Genomic DNA, 17,739 nt, shown 5'->3' with positions numbered 1-17,739 from the left:
TTATCCGTTCATTAAAACATTTAATACGACAGTCAAACCAAATGGAATACATTTAGGGCCCCCCCGGGAAGAAAGTCACGCAAATATTTTTTTTTAATATCACTTTATATATCTGACGGCCAATCCGAAATCCTAGGTCATAATTCTGGTTGGGGGAGGGATATTGTTTCCAAATATAGATAAAAACGTAAACGGGGAAGAGGAACCCGGCATCTATGGAATCTTGTATTCCACCGGTCATTTCTACGTATTAAATCAATTTTTATAAGTATATTCAGCACCGCCGCTCGTAAGTTTTTTCACTGCATTTACAACAGAGCGCAGTCATGATTCCCCGACGCCAAATGTTTTCATGTTTTGTCACTTGCTCACGTCTCCACAACTCCGAAATCCTCCAGGGGGAATGGGTTGGGGTAAATGATCCATGAAATTTCGTACCTCCCAAGGAAGGGGAATCAAACGGGATGAATACACATCGATACTATTGATAGCCTCCAATTGACTGAACAGGTAGCAGAAATTAATCGCTCAAGCAAGAACTGATCTATGCGTTCAAACGAAAACATTTAGGGACCTTTATTCACGTACCTAAAGCATGTAAGAGTCCTGCTACCTGATTTGACATTTTCTTTCGTGGAGATTAATATGAAAAAATATCGATGAAACCCACGTTTCAAGTATCCTAAAATAATCCCATTTATAATCTTAGCATAAAGAAGCATTACCCTTTTCGACAAATAAAAAAAGATGAAAAGGAGGGAGACGGAGAGGCGAACCAAGTAAGCGAACGTGAAGGGAATCGCAGTGTGACCGCAAACCAGAGAACTATGCGTCGACTAGACGCCCATCCCAACAGCCAAGCGTTGAATCATTCAGAAATGAAGGTAATTCGTTACACGTACGCTGGGCAGACGGACAACACGAACTCTGAGACAAAGTGTTGAGGAAAAGCATACGAAAGTGAGGAGAGCAAGGGAAGGGACATAATGCCCCTCTGGTGAATCACGCATGGTGATGACGCATTGAAAGAAGACGCGATAACGTACGGGAGGGTAAGAGAAAAAATGGAAATCCGGCAAAAAGAAGTGAAATCCTACTTTTGAAGTCAAGTGGCAAAAACACTGCTGGTGTGCAACACGTATAGATGAATTGGTAAATGACAAGGCGGTGTTTTGTTTTGGAATAAAACCAAAACCAGTTCTTTAAATACCAGGTTGACGCCATTAGGGATGGGATTGAAATGAAAGCAAGCAACCAAATACTCTAGTGACTCGAATAACATCAAATTACTAACGAAAACACTTGGCACGAGCAAATTTCAAAACTGTTATCGAGATGATTACGACAGTCAGATGAAAATGCTTCCTGGATGATGATTTTGATTTGAACGAAATCAGAAAATACTTTTAACCGGAAGTACAAATTTAATTCCGAGTGAACACTGAATAAAACATAAAAATGACAAAAGTTCGACGATTTTTCGAATTAAATGTACAAAGAACTTTCGGGAATCCAACACCAGGGGAAAGAGCCACAGTATCCACTTTTAAAGACACCTGAACTACGAATACGAAACTCAATAAATAATCTCTTTTGAACAGGATATATGTAAAGACAAGACTGAAGTAACGTGTACGGATACTAGCGCAGAGAAGAACCATATCCTGTAGCCCCAAGATTGGTTTTACTGAAACGCGATTACGGCAGTTCATAGGACATAGCGGAGAACCCAAAGAAGTAACTCTTACTTGCCGCGACTTTGGAGGGTGCGGAAAGTCATTAGAACAATTGGCGATTATGGCATTCGCGAAATTTAAATTGCCGTATGATTCCTACTGTTGTGGTCACGAATCGTGCGAGGGAAAAATGATTCCTCATCGGTTCGACAGTCAATTTGACTCAACTTCTCGCTGTGGTCTGGCCAACCAATGCAATACGGCGTTAAACCGCATTACGATTCACATTCTCCGATCATGAGGATTCCAAGGAAAGGAACCATAATAGCGCTAGACTTGGAATTCAACAAATGTTGCGGGAAAAAGAAGATGTAACGCACATCTACGTAATACCCTTCGAACGGCCTCGAACGAGGGTGGCAAGTGGTGTTAGATCGCCATCCTTTGCTATGCGATGTCAGTTGTGAATAATGTACACGACATTCGAGATTTCTGACACGTGAATAGCTAAGCTTCATTTGGAGAGAAGGTTCCTCCGGCGAATTTGAGTGAATTCATTGGGTCTAAATTTGTTCGTACCAGAGTCGAATTCTCTTATTTTATCCTATTATTCCGATCTGCCGATGTAGGTCGTCATCCTATCACGTATTTCCCACTTATGTCAGAAACTACACGCAGATTCTATACCATTCCAGTCCCGCTGGCTCTAACTTAAGTTTTCCTCGTCCGAATGATTTTTCCACAAATCTATCCTATTTTTATGGACCTTATCAAGGTTTAATTAACACTTCTACGAAAGAACTGAAATAGTAGCCACACATTCCAAATTATAAGTGTACCCCGAACAATCGATGAAACGAAAGAGGCCAAACAACTCCCTTTTAACGCAGTGTCGGAATTACCGCACGATCATCTCCATGGGCCGACGACGGCAGAATAAGGGCAAGGAACGTGAGAACGGCGAGGGAAGAACATAAAAGGGGAATGGATGAAGGACCCTTACATAAACAGAATCGGGGGAAATGGTACAATGAACATTTTCCTTGATATCAAAGCAATTTGGTGCGAAAGCAGACTGATTTACCGACACAAAAGAACTTCCTTCGCAGGGTAGGCTTCATTTAGATGTGGAATAGCTATTCAATCCGGCAATATTTTACTACAGCAGTTAGCTAACGTTCAGAATACGATCAAAGCAGATATATGAATTCCAGATCTGGATCCTAATCAAAACCATGAAACGCACTGGAAGATTTTTGATATATGCCATTGGACGCACCACTCTGCTCTGATGGTGCACGACTTAGCACACCCCCGGTTTGGATGTCCATGCACCTCGTGGATTATTGCTAAAAACAATATCCGGATTTAGCACGAATCACAAGAACGTATTTGAATTGACTATTTTTTATCCATCGATAAAAAGGTTTGCTGGCTTCGCAAAACGCTCCGATGGGAAATTTATACTTTCTCGATAACCTCTCCTTCCCGCTGGAAGAAGTGCGTTAAGTCAAAAGTTTTTTTCGCTGTTTCTAAGCTTTTTGCTAAATAAAAATAAAATATATTTTCATAATATACCTTAACACAGTGGTATATTTAAGTCCCAATCGCATTTGATTTTTAAATTCGAACCTCATGTCGCAGACGATAACCTATGGGGATGAAAAACTTTTTGCAGTATAAAAAACTTGTGACTTACAACATTTCTAAGTCTCGGGATAAAAATTTGCCGTGATCAACATAGTAATGAAAATGAAACAATTTCAACAGTAATTGCCCTAATGCATCACCCCTCGTTCATTTAGGTGGGAATCGAATTTACCATAATTACTATCCCAGTAACTCCAATTTCATCGTTTTAAAACCACCATGAACATGCTCCGACATAATTCTCATATCGCTGCGTTCGAGATTCAGACCATGGGAACTTGCGAATGAAGAAAATGATAAGCCAATAAAACTAAGGAGTTTTTGAGACTAGGATTACCTATTTATGTTTCAAATCGGAGGATCAAATTACATCAACCATTGTTACGACAACATCTGACCACTCTTTTCTAACTCGGACAGGCTTCCTCAACAACCAGTTCATCACCCGATGACCTGCAATCTCTTACTTCCAAGAGGAAGACCAAATGTGACTTCCTGTATCCACGCACACCAACAAGCACCCATTCACATTCACACACATGATTTTGGAAAAGGAAAGCTTATGTGTTTCAAAGGAGTAGTGTGAGAAACAAGTGTAGCCATTTTGTAAACACTACCTCACCAATGTTTCGTTAACTCTTATTTGTATAAATAAAATATTGATAACTGTGACATTATTTTGTGGAAAAAGTATAGATAATCAAATTTAACACCTCTCAAAAAAGTAAATAATAATAACAAAAACAGGTTTACTTTTTGGATTCATAGAGGCATTAGGGAAAATTCCCTTCCTCGATGATTTTAAAAATTACATTAGAGAAAATTACACATTGAATGGTCACAAATAAATGAAATTCAAATATTGTTTGAAGAGTGTCTTGAAAACACTTGAAAATTATTACATTACTTTCCAATTGTCAATCAATGAAAGTTAAATTATTAATGACAATTCATAAATTTTTCATTCTCAAACTTGAAGACATATTATGGAATTTATGAAATCCATTGGGTATAGCAACACTAAAAAAATTCAATATAATATAACAAAAAATTCGCAAATACACTGGCACTATATTTTAACATGGCTTCGGTACCGGGGTATTTTTTTTACAAGTTTAACCTCCTTTCAGGAACATCTTAGAGTTTTCTGGGCATTCAATGCCATTTTAGACAGGCGAAATCGCAAAGAAAAGAAAATTCACGGGTAAAACATTAGTGCCATAATCCAGTCCAGTGTATTTACGCTAAAATTACAAGCAACCAAAGGTGATTACATAAGTATCAGAAATTAGGCGGCGCAAGGAAGTATCCTCGTCGACGAAACAAAAAAAAAGAAACCTAGCTCGTGAGTATTTCCACGATCTCGCAAGCAAAATCCATCGCTCCCTCCTCCGCGGACTCCCTTAAATTGAAACGGTTTTTACCCCCGCTCGCGAGCCGAGCAACCGCAATCACCGTTTCCCATCAGCGATTTCCCCCAGTTCAATCTTCCACCTTTGGCATCGCTCCGCGGAAGGCGCATGAATAGCTTTTTCCCTTGGTTACCCCACCACACCGAAGGGTGGGGACTCCCACCGACGGGGAAGGTTACCCGACAAGACAACTTTATTGGTTTCCAGGCCCTTACAAGCAATCTCGAATCATTTTTCTCCGCTTTTGAGATCCGTCGCGGGAAGCCAAATAGTTGGTTTCGGCGAAACATCCGAGGGGTAAAAACGCGCGACGGAGTGAAGGGGGGGTGGGTGGGCGGGAAAGAAGAAACCGTATAAAAATATGTTTCTCGATGCATGAATAACAGGCCAATTCATTCGATCGGAATTCAATAAGGAGGGAACGGTTTATTTGATAAAAAGGTAATGTTTGCGCGAGGAAATAATTAATGGCCCAACGTCAAAAGGATTTTATTTTTTAAAGGGAGAGAAATCAAATCCGAGAAAAAAGTACAAAGAGCCCAATTTAAAAAAAAATTAATATGCTCGGGATCTTATTATTTCGCGAACAAAAGACTTACGTTGATAAACTAAGAGATAGGAAATCCTACTGAAAAAAATAAGGCTTTTAGGAAACTAATACTTAATTGTTTCAATTATTATTGTGCCAACAAATCCGATTAAATTAATACAGCAGAGATAAAAATTAATGGCTACTTAAAGAAATTATGTACTTCTGTCATCACAAGGAACGAAAAAACATTGAATTCTCCCAAGTGGTGTGAAACGAAAGTCTAGCAATTTCTTAGTCAAACTCCAAACATATATTTCACATTTCAACCCTAACATCCGTTGGATGAATAAGTACAATGGTATTATCTCGACGGTCAGATAGGTTCACCAATGCGTTAAAAAATAAAATTTTACAATTCATGCATCATGAATTCTTTATTGGTCGCGTAGATACTTCCTTGAGCCGCAAAAAACGGGAGCTTGAGCCGACTCCACACTGATTTTCAACATGGATTAAAAAGAAGAAGAATATTTTACTATTGGAAATTCCCAAATATTTTTTAATGCCAGCCTATCGATAAGCTGATAGCTGTGAACCCGGCTGTGAACTCCAGCATTCAGATATCAATGGGACTAGATATCTACAGGCTGAATTTGTTTCAGAGATAAACACAGTGTGGGATATAAAACATTTAATTCTGTCGCATCAAGCTCTCGCTAGATAAAGTAGGAATAGCGGAACGATATTCTGGGTGAGGGACGGAAGAATTGATAATCCGTTACAACTGACCCTTCATACGCTTCCATTCTTCCAGAAATATGAACGGAATTAGGGGCAAAAATACACGTTGTAATGGCCCCCGTGGCAACTTACTTGTGGTACTGCGCCTGTAAGAAGTTGAACTCTTCCTTTATCCTGTCACATGATTCTCCGATCGTGAACTTGAACGGCTGTCCCGGCTGTGGCGGACCCTGTGGAACAAAATAAGATGAAATATATTAACAAAACACAAAGAATATGATTCTCCTGTTATCATTATTAATCACTTTTTAATGATTATTCACATTCTGACAAGATTATCATTATTGCAATGGCTCGCCCCAATTTTTCCAATACGAGAAAGTATCATCATTGCAAAAATGGCTTGATGTGATCGAAGTTACGGAGTAAAAAGTGAGACGAATTCACAAAATTTATAAAATTTATTAAAACGACCAAAAGAAATTTTTTTCCCCTCATTTCCTTTTCTGTTATTCGAAATCAGTACCTTTTTCAGCTTCTACCAAGGAAGCATTTTTAATGTTGTATGAAAGTTTCCTCATCCTTTTCAAATATTAAACCTTCGACAGACGTAGACCACGAATATGAGTGCAGGACGAGTGTTCGACTATAGCTTGAGTGCCATAACTTATCGACTCCAGCCAGACCTGCGAAAATGTTCACACCAGGAGCACAGCTATAATAATGGATTCACCTCGACTCTTTCTCCTTTCCAGACTCCATCATCATTATATTATAATCAACTATTAAGCTCTTTATACCTCCCTACATCTCCAGTAACCGCCCAACTTTATAAGAACGATTGCTAAAAGCGGCCGCACGCTTGCTAAGACGACATTAATTGATACTTCGACCATTTGTGCTCATAAATGTTTGAAATCCAATATATAATCGAGTGAATCAAATTAGTTTGGACTTTATACGAGAACATTCACTCCAATTGTGCAGCGCTATCGATTGGAGGGAAATCCGAGAATAATGAGGAATTTATCTATTACTTTGTTACAAAATAATAAATCGTAGCCAGAGAGACAGAGGAAGGGAGTGGGACGGAAAACGATCACGCTGGGGGATACACATAATGTCCTTCGAGGAGATTTTCTGACGGAACGAGGGAGGATGCTGTTTGAGAAGGAGGAGAGTGGGGGGGGGGGGGTAAATGGGACGGGTGAACATCTGAGGAGGGCGCAGACGCGAATGGATGAGGAAGTGGGCACTTCTTCCCGGGAGGATTGGTCGGGAGTTGAAGAGGCCAAAGCGCTTTCACACGTCACCGCCACAGCGGGGAACCGCACGGTTAAGACCTAACACCTCCCCTTCCCCCGTCTGCCTCTCTCTCTCTCTCGACCGGGGTATCTTCCCATGAGTTGAAGGGTGAATCAAAACCACGGAGAGGAGAGGCAGAAGAAGAATCCTTTAAAAGGACCACTCGGGTGTAACCGATTCTCTTTCCTTTGGCGATGGGGTAAAAGACCAGACGGAGCGGGGGAAGAGAGAAAGAGAAAAAGGGTGGGGGTGGGAAAGATGAGGAAAAGAGGAATACCTAGATGGCAATGAGAAAGAAAGAGAACAGAGCAAAAAACGGCTGCGTTGTATACATATAAAGGAAAACTGAGCCGAGAGTAGGACGTAAGACGACTCCCTCCTCCGCCATTTTTACAAGGGTCGTCGGTCGTGGGGAGAAATCAGGGGGTGGTCTAGCGCAGAAGAAAAGGGCGGAGGATTGTGAATAAGGGAGCTGAATGAGAATGACGGCACCGAAGAAGCACTGGGGAAGGTTTTTTTTTCCTTCTGCGGAGCACCGCGCTAATTGCGCGAGACGGGGCAATAATGAAGCGATGCAGTGACCGGAAAATCGGCGGGCGAAATTATGCGAGAAGTGGGGGGTGGGGGAGCGCAGAGCAGAGGAGGGTGCGCGGGGACTGCGAGGGATTACAAAAACAACGGAAGGGCGATGTCCAAATTGTCCTATTTTCAAAGCCAGTAAGAACACACAACGATTAATGGTGGGTAACTAATCCAAGGGCAGTTGCCGGATAAATTCCACCACAAGACGCTCGCAAATACACCAGCGATTCGCCTCGAAGCTGCAGTTAATGGAGCATGGGAAGACATTACTTTCAATAACGAATCGGTCGAATTCAAGCAATGGTGTTAAATCACTACCAAGTCTATTACTCAAGTCTTGAATCAATGAAGCAAACACCATAACCACCCCTCTCCGGGCTCCATTCTAAGTTCTACATCTTGTCCCTTAATGGACTGTACATACATTGATGTTAAGAACGGCAATGCTACGTGTCGGCGAGAAAAATGCTATCGGACGCTTCATAAAAAACTTGGAGATTCAAATGATTCTTAAGAGATCTCCCGAGAGAAAATAAGTCGATCGAATCCATAATATCAATCATGCGATGAGTATATGCAAATTATAAGGAAAATAATCACTCCTCGAAGACACTAACGCCCTATCAACTGTTTATGGAGACAACTCAACCATTTTAATCATTAATATATAGAAATTGGAATGGAAAGAAACGCTTTAGGGATCAAATTTCATTACATCCACTGAACATGAAGAGAAATGCCTTGATTCGCGGAGACGGTTCGAAAAGTCATGTGGCAACCAACACATGACCAGGGGATGAAGAGGGAGATCTGGTGAACGAGAGCAGGAGGGGGAGGAAGAGAGAAAAGAACTAGGGGGTGGCAAAGCGAAAGAGAAGGAAAAGGGGGGAGAGAGAGAGTTTCATCAGAGGTACTGAAGGGAAAATGGCCGAAGGAAAAAAAGAGATGAAGAGATCAAACTCGAATAAAAAAAAGGCACGGGAACTACCCTTCCACCCGGAGCAGTCTCTAAAAGATAAGTCCCTTGAGAGGGAGCTCGAAGGAGACGTGGGGGAGAGGGAGTGAGCGGGAGGGATTGAAGGGGTGGAGAAGTAAGGACGAAGGAACTGAAATCCACCCCTTCCCTCCACCCCCCAACACTCCTTTTTACGCTGTAATTATGAAGTTGTCAGGAGAAAAAGGGGGAGTGGTTCTAAGCGATGGGAAGAAGGGTCCGCGCGGAGTCAGTCGCGGGGTTAGGACGGAAGAGTTTAAACGAGGTGCGGATAAGGAAAGGATAAGAATGCGGGAGGGGGGTGGGGGTAGGCAGGTGGGAGGGGCATCGGGGAAGATACAAAAAAAGACTGGGACCAAGACAGCAGATGCGACGAAGTTGCGAAATAGTCCTTCGATAAATCATTTGCAGAGACTTTTACGCTTCCTCCCCCCCCCCCCCCCCCGACGGAATCTTTTTATCTCGCAACTTGGATTTATTTATGGCGAAAATCTCGATGCGCATAGATAACTTTCAAACAGATCCTTAATTACTATGACGTGGACTTATAGTAATTTAAAGTCGGCTCACAGGGCGATTCTCATCGCAAATGGCGCCGAAAGCATGAGTGAATAAATCTTAAAATTTTCCTTTAACTTTTTTAGTATTTATACGGCATCCCTTTCGATAAAAGTGAGGGAGATAATATTAAACGTAGATGTTACCTTATAACCTCTGATGATACACGTAGAAATAAATAAACAAGCACACAATAGTAAGCAATAGTAATTATTGGATACAAAAATTTATGAAGAACATTGGTTCACTATTTCGCGTATATATTGAAAATATCGTATACATCGCAGCCAAGTAATACGATTTGAATACCAGTTTGATATCCAGCAGCAACTCTACTGAGAAGAGTGTATTAAATTTGAAAATACTTGCGAAAAATCTATACTGCCCTTTTTTTCCTTCTTTCAAGGGTCAACTGAGATCAAATGTGACTACAGTCACTACCAATGCAACTACTGAAAAGAATTTTCTACAAAGCACATCGCAGAACAAACAAACATATAAAATAAAAGAATTCTGCACTAGAAATCAGGTATTAAGATTGAGAAGGAACACATCTATCGAGTCAGTTACCAATACGGCAACTGACACGATAGCTGAGATATTTCGTATCACTTTTCAAGAGCGTAGTACTGGGGCTGGCGTGTAAAACTATAGTATTCTCGGATGAGAACAGAAACCAGACGATTTTTCTCCGGGAGAGAACAATGGAAAGAACGACTGTGGTACGGCCTCCATTAGGGAAGGGAGTTCTACGCCAGTCTCTTCAGGACTTCAGAAATGTCTACAGCCAACATCAACAAAACACAAAACAAGTCATTTCCGTTAGGTAAGTCTGCTCGTCCAACATGAACGATAATTTCGAAGTCCCCAAAACCTCAAAGACAGCATAAACTGTGTTTGGCAAAGAAAAAGTCCGAGGGGAGGAAAGAGACCAGAAAACAAAAAGGTATACGCAGTGAGAATATCCAAGCATGCATTTTTTGGTCAAAACGCGGCCCATCCTGTACCGAGGTGGGGTGGAAATTTTCATTTGTTCCCAACGTTTCCATTCCTCCACTATACCCTTGACGTATCACTTCTCTCCCTCTCCTTTCATCGGAGAACAACATACTCCGTGATTCTACAAATGCATTTTCTTGAAGAGGTTTTTAATTCATTTCTCGAAAGCTTAATAGCGCAGGAAGCTATCCTTCGGGTAAAGGCTATGAAATGGCCCAAGCGTCTCCGGGGAGAAGATTTATGGAAGCGTTGGAACGAGACGAACGGAAAATGAAGTGATTACCGAGGGGGAGAGAGAGAGAGATCTCTTGTTGGAAAAAAATATTAAAAGAATGTTGGAGGAGCCGAGTCTGGGGCATCTCGTTCAATGGGAACAAGAGAGATTCGCGAAGACCAAGTTGAAGTGATTACGAAACAACGTTCATTCTTCGGTCCCGCGGTACGAAGCGTATTTCTTCCGCCAAGCCATTATAGTCTGGCGGTTCACTGGAGGATCGAACGGAATTCTTCCGAATGATATCAGAAAAAATAAAATCCTCCCGAGAATTTTTAACTTTTGCCTACCGTGAGAAAGAATGGATAAGAAAGGCTCCTGTATGAATCTCCATTAATATTCTACGTACAACCTCCTCTCCTAACAATTGAGAGAAGCGACAACCACAGTGGTCATCAAACACTGTAACCTTGCCAATTTTTTTTCCATCTTTGAAAAGAATTCCCGTCGTTTGGAATAATTAAAACGATTGACAAAATTGTAACTTATTCTATGTTATAAAAACGGGTTTTTCAATATGGCCCAGCCAATCCCTCTGTAAGAGATTTTAGTACTATATCAAACAAGGAATCGCAAGCTGAATTCAAGGGAACTTAAATGTTAATTTCTGATGCCAGCCCCAATAGAAAATTTGTTTTCATACCTCTAGAACTGGTTAGTCAAATAGTTCACACAACGATCCCAGCAGCGGAGACGCTTGTTTAACCGGAAAGCACTCCATACCGACTGCATAAAGGTACATTTGAGCATCACTTCAAAAACAATTCGTCAATTTTAAAAAATAACGCTAAATAGCAAAACGCATCTCAATTCGCCAAAAAATATGGTCAATAATGCTGGCGACTTTTCTCTCCACATTTTCTACGAGGATAATATTTGGCACGATTTTTTGCGATTTATCACAACTCCGCGAGTTGAACGGTACTACTATAACGTTGGTGATGTTTATTTACTGCGACACGTCGAATATTCTCACGTTCCCGTAGACGGGCGCAATCACTGCTATAAATACCCTCGTTGTTTGGTCTCTGTGAAGGCAACGAACAACTTGGACCACGCGGACAGAAGTGACGGGGTCATTACATAGACGGATGGATTCGAGAAGAAGAGGAAGAGACCACGAGGAAATTAAGAGCGCGGAATGGAAAGGGGACAGAGTGAGGAGAACCACAAAGGAGAGGAGATGAGGAGGGAGGAAAGAGCGCGAGGAAATGATAGGGTAAGTGGAATGGGCGGGCTCTCGAGGGTGTAAGGAGATGGTCACAGCTGGGGGGAGACACGGGAGAAAGAGGAGTAGCAAAGTTGAGTGTTGGACCAAAGGGGAGGACGAAGAGAGGGAGAGAATAAAATGGGCGGGGGAGGGAGAATGAGAGGTGGGGGGGCGGGTTGAGAAGAGTATCCAAAAGGATGGCGGGCGGGGAGAGGGGGCGCATCACTTCAACAGAATGCCCAGATATCTCCGGGGCCAGCGCGGAGTTGAGGGTCTTCAGGGTTTGGTGGCGCGAGGGGGGTGGGAGGGTATGAGGAGTGGGCGGCGGGGGTGGCGAGGGGCTGCCGGGGGAGAGAGGGGGGTTGAGGGGGATGGGAGAAGAGAGGAGCCCGATGAGAGGGCGCGTGAAGATCCGAAGCCACAAGAAGTAGATGGCCAAGGACCCTCTCAACACAGCCTCCCCACCCACACACTCCCATCCCACTCTTCCCGTCCAACCCCGCCCCCACCCATATCTCTCTCATCCATACCTCCACTTCTTCCCGCTCCTTCTCCCTTCGCCACATCATCATCCACCGCCCTCTTCCATTCCCCATCATACTTACACTCACCCCAACACACACACACAAACCACGTCCCTCCTTCATCGTCCCCCAACCTCTTGCGTCTCAAAAACTACTCCAACATCGCGTTGCCTCCACCCTCCTCCCACCCCTTCCTCTCTCCTTCTCTCTCATTCCCTCCTCCTCTCCATCATACTCCTCCTCTTGTGTCGGCCCTCTCCACCGCTGCGCTTCAGCCTCGGGAGGCGGAGTATCTGGAAACTCTCGCGGGGAGATTTCCTCCACCCCACCCCTACCACCCACCTCCCCCCTCGACTCCCTTTTCGTTATTTTCCCTCCCAGCCATCTTCTCGAGATTCGATATTTTTTTCCATTTTCTGCCTCACCCTCACCACCACCAACTTACCAACCAACCCCACGTCCCGCTTCCCGCTCCCCCCGCCCGACTTCTTTATTCCGTCCTCTTCTCTCTGTCTCTACCAACCTCGCCTTCTTTTTTATTTCCTCTCAACCCCACTCCCAAGCCTTTTCTTTCACTTCACCCCACCCACCGCCCGACCAAGCCGACCCCCGCTACCCTTTGTGTGCTGGTGGGGGAGGGGGCGGGTGCTCGGGAGTGCGAGATCGATAGCTTACACACCCAGCACCGCGTCCTCAGCAATTTCTTCCCCGCCAACCTCCCCCGGTCTCTCCACCTTCTGTTCTTTCTTTTCCCTCCCATCGGTTTCCTCCCTCCTCCCGGCCCTTCCGCCGCCACCTCCCCTCATCAATACCCCTCTCCCGCGACCCCCTCACCGCCGCCAACTCATCGACGTAAAACCATCAGATGCCACACTATGTTTACAAAAGCTGGGAGACTTTTCATCGCTCCAGCCCCTCCCACGCGCGTTCGCACACACACACAGACCTATTCGCTTCTTTCCTTCCTCCTTCCCATCCTCTCACCCTTAGCGCTGTTTATACGAATAATATCGAGGCACACAGCGTGGGTGGGACGTGACCGGAGCCCCCGGGGGGTGTAGGGGTGAGAGGGAAACAAATATTGCGATCGATTGGAAGTGTCCGTCATGAATGAGGTGGCGGTGCGAGGGAAACCGAGCAAGGGCTTGAGTGAGTGGGAAAAAAAATAATAATTGAAAAGGCAAAGATGATGGCGAAGCCCACGAGGGATGAAAGGCACCGCATCGTCTTCAGAACGCGACAGGAATGCTCCCACGTGATCTCCGCGGACTTCGCTTTTTTACAATTTCCCCCAAGAATCCCTTTCGACGTCTTTTTCGTCATTGCAAATATGGTTGCCGGAGAAAGCGAACGTGAAAAGAATATGATTTCGGGCAAACAAAATTATTTTCTACAAGTGTTATTTTTTTTAAATACAGTTCATTATAACGAGTTAAAACCATAACGAACGAATTCACGACGGCGAAGTTAATCTCTTATGTAGAAGCGCACATTTTAATCAGGAGATATCTTTCAACATCGTGACCTCAAACTTTCTTTTATCATTCCCTCGTTCTAGTTCGTTTCGTTCTAAATGTTTTCAACACTTAAATTAGTACATATTTGAGAGTATTATCTAAAGAGCAAAGGATAATTACAGGGATTGACACATCGATTGAGAACAAATCCAGACTCAAAACCATGAGCCACAACGTCCAGCTAGCCTCGTAATTTTGGGAAAAGAAAGGTACTACGCCAGAAAAATTCAGCGAAATAAGTGTCACCAAACAAGCATTTAAGTTTCCAATTTTTTGTTCCCGTTCACCAATCTTCCACCTGCCTGAGATATTTGTTTTTGACCTCTTCGTTGACGCGACTACTTGAAAAAAATAGCCACTTGAACCATAAACGGGGCCACGACGACAATACTCACGGGCAAACATTCTCACACCCCTAAATACTCGTGTCGCCGTGCCGAAGGACACATCTAACATGCTGGCAGCGCCGTGGCCGGCTCCAAAATCTCCCGATCCCCAAGACACGTAACCCACCTTTCGTCTTCGTATCCCTCGCTCCCTTAATAATATACTCTCACTGCCTTCGACGCCTACCCACAATTCCCTCCGCCATCAAAATCCCTCCCAACCCACCCCACAACGCCCCGCCCGCCTTTCTCCTTTGGCCCCTCGCCCTGTAATCACTCCCCTGCGCCGCGTCCTCCACATAATCTCCATCATCGAGGGCGAAAGAGTGGAGGGCGGATGGGGGGGAGGGTAGGGGGCGGGCGGAGGAGGGAAAAAAGGCGTAAGTGCGAGAGGAGGAGGGGGAAGACGCGCCACCCCCCTCTGTTATCCGCCTCGGCTCCACCTCACTGATTGAGATCCGTTGCCACTCCTCCTCCCCCCCACACTCCACCCCTCGGGGCCACGCCCTCCACCCTCCCTTCCTCAACCTCCGCAGGAAACCCCTTCCTCCCCCGTTCGTGCCTCTCTCGCGAACATTGAAAATAAAAATAAAAACACGCCGGCACAAGAATTAAAGGAGAAACACACACACGTACTCGAAAGAACCGTCACGACCCAACGGTTATACCCAAGAATCTCACACACACACACACACACACAAACACACCCTCTAGCGGTTCGCCCCGTTTAATAATTGTTTAGTCCCTCTCCTCTACGTTCCCTAACAAAAGAACACGGGTCGATTGGTCCCGGGATCCTCCCGCTTCGTAACTCTGAAAGATTTTGTTAGCAATTCCGTTGAAAGGCAATTTCATTTGAAACTGTGGCCGCGCTGAGAGATACCGAAGCTCCTCTTTGATGATTCATTGACCAAAAGTTTCACACCGTGGAATGAAAACACGCAGTACTCGTATCCCCACTTCTTAAAGTTACTCTTCAAGTTGACATAAGATAACCAATGCGTGAACATACTTTTTTTTACATAATTTTATTTGATGCTTTCATGTTCACCAACGGCTATCTCCCATTGTGAGCAAAAGTGATCCCTATGCTCCTCACGACGCCTCCAACGCTCTCTGGGCTTTTGAAAGAGCTTGGCTTGGGCTAAAGCTTTAATGACTGCTTTGTGCATTTTAGTTTCCCTCAGGAATACCCTTGCATTTACCAACACACACTACTCCATCCCCTCTGTTACTCCGTGATTGTTCCAACAAAGTTTCGTGTGAACCAAATGCACGTCTCGGGAATCGATCCGGGAAACAAAACCAAGGATGTGAATGCATTCCAAAGGGCGGGGTGCCATTAAAATAATGTCTGCAACCAATTTATCGGCTTGCACGGTCAATAATGGTACGCTTGGGATTGTGAGAGCGCAATCGATAATTCTGCTCATTCCCAAAGTCATCAACCTATATGGACAGAATTGAAGTGATTCCTTTTCCAAAACTGTCGCGAATGCATATGCAATCCAACCGTCTCCTCGTGAAATGGCAAAAGCTACTTCTGTCAAGCAAAGATTCAAAAGTGATTCCGACGGTGAGATGTTATGAGAACAGAAGATTACATGCCTTTGACTTCGGAAAGAGAAAATTAAACTCAAACGAATTATGAATAATATATGAGAAAAATATTCCAGGGAAGTCATAGTTTTGTTTACATTATCTCGCAGCTTTTCTTATACCACCACAAGACACGAGTTCCAGAACATCATGACATTAAGGCAGAAAAATAACAGTAAACAGAAGGAGCACTCAACAAAGCAGAGGCCATCTTGTTGCTAAACTTCATGTATACCCCCAGAATTTCCTGAGGCAGATGCCGAGGCAACACTAAGGAGCCGTCATTTAAGTTTAGGAGAAGAGCTTGTTGACATAAAACCGAGCGACAGATGGAGACTCTTCCCCGTCACCACTCCAGTGGGCAAATGTTAGCTCCAACCGTCAAATACGAAAAGAACGACTGCCAAACACTGGCAAACGAGACCGGTCACCTCGGAAAAATTTAAGCCACAAGGATTCAAATTTTAGGCAACATAAATATGGAAATAAAAGATGTCTGCAATCGTTTCCAAACTAGTGGACCAGGATTTAAGCGAAACAGTTCAATAGTAGTGTGTATGAAGCTTCATTAGTAATTAATATTAAAGCAAGTAATGGAAACCCTAATTGTAAAAACTTCATAAAATTAAGCCCTTGTGGACATTTAAAAAAATTGAAATTAAAAACTGAAACCCTGAACGAAATTATCCCTATGTTCAACGAAAAAAGATCGCGATCGCCTCTTGAACCAAAGATGTCAACAGCACCTTACCAACAGAAACCAGAAAGCTGGAACAACAAATTTAACTATGAGAGTAAAATAAACATTTACTAGGGAATGAGGTAAACAAGCACCTCGGGATTAAGATATTTCAATAAAATTCCCATCAGTAATTCATTTAATAATAATCAGCGGATATAAAAATAAATATTTAAGTAATTTCCATGGATATAAACTTACAAAACCTCCGGAATCTTAACAAGGTATCACGACTAAAATATGAGCAAAAACCAACCAATTGGCGAAAATTAAAAAAAAACGACAACAGGAAAATTCTGAAAATCTAGAGAATCAAAAAAATGATTACGATACGGCTTAATCGACGGGATAATTACCGGCTGTGCGACGAGAATAGGGCTTGAATTACGCCGCCGGATCGATCCACTTTTCCCCCGCCAACCACACACAACCATGATCTGAGGGTCTTCGATTCCCTATCGATATCCCCACGGACACCACCCCATTACTCCTCCCGAAAAAATGAAAATGTAATCCGAACCACCCTGGGTGGTGCGACCACAGGGAACCCAGAAGACCGAGACCCTTTCGCCGAGAGAATCATCGACCCCTTGGGAGCGGAGAGACGGGGCGCGAGTGGAAAGAATGAGAGAGAAGGCCTTTGTGCTTTCATTAAATACCCCATCCCCCCAAAACCTCAACCCCTCAAACATCAATCCACGGCTAAGAGGACCCTTAACGTCCGACCTCCTCCCTTCGCAACCCTCCCGAGCCACTCGATCACGGCGCAAACACGAGCGCCGCTCTGCGACGATAAACTCCGGTGTCCAGTCATCGTCATCTTCAGATGGAAAGCCTACCGCCGATTGGCAGGGACGGAATGGGAAACGACTATCGGCGTGGAGGAAAGTGATGGCACTATGAGAACTTGACGCTGCAGCGCTGTTTTACGCGCTGACGTTACCCGATTCCCCCAACGGTCACGAGCGCGCGCACAGAATCCTAAAGTTCGCGTCGCACATGTACCTACTTCATTTTAATCCCATTGGCGTCGATCTACGT

At 43.8% G+C, this 17,739-nt stretch overlaps 1 protein-coding gene across 2 annotated transcripts in view; it reads right to left on the bottom strand.

The window, feature by feature from the left end:
• LOC139694955 (transducin-like enhancer protein 4) overlaps nucleotides 1-17,739 on the bottom strand; it is a 485,346-nt gene that overhangs the window by 213,832 nt on the left and 253,775 nt on the right. For both annotated transcript variants that reach the window (XM_071593486.1, XM_071593487.1), the window contains exon 2: nucleotides 6,144-6,241. In XM_071593486.1, coding sequence (XP_071449587.1) covers nucleotides 6,144-6,241 — 98 coding nt within the window. The remainder of the gene's footprint in view (nucleotides 1-6,143; nucleotides 6,242-17,739) is intronic.

This window comes from Hetaerina americana, unplaced genomic scaffold (genome assembly GCF_022747635.1).
Source record: "Hetaerina americana unplaced genomic scaffold, ioHetAmer1.1.p SCAF_6, whole genome shotgun sequence".
Taxonomy (NCBI): Eukaryota; Metazoa; Arthropoda; class Insecta; order Odonata; family Calopterygidae; genus Hetaerina; species Hetaerina americana.
The sequence above is the reverse complement of the archived record's forward strand: the minus strand, read 5'-3'. Positions and strand labels throughout refer to the sequence as shown.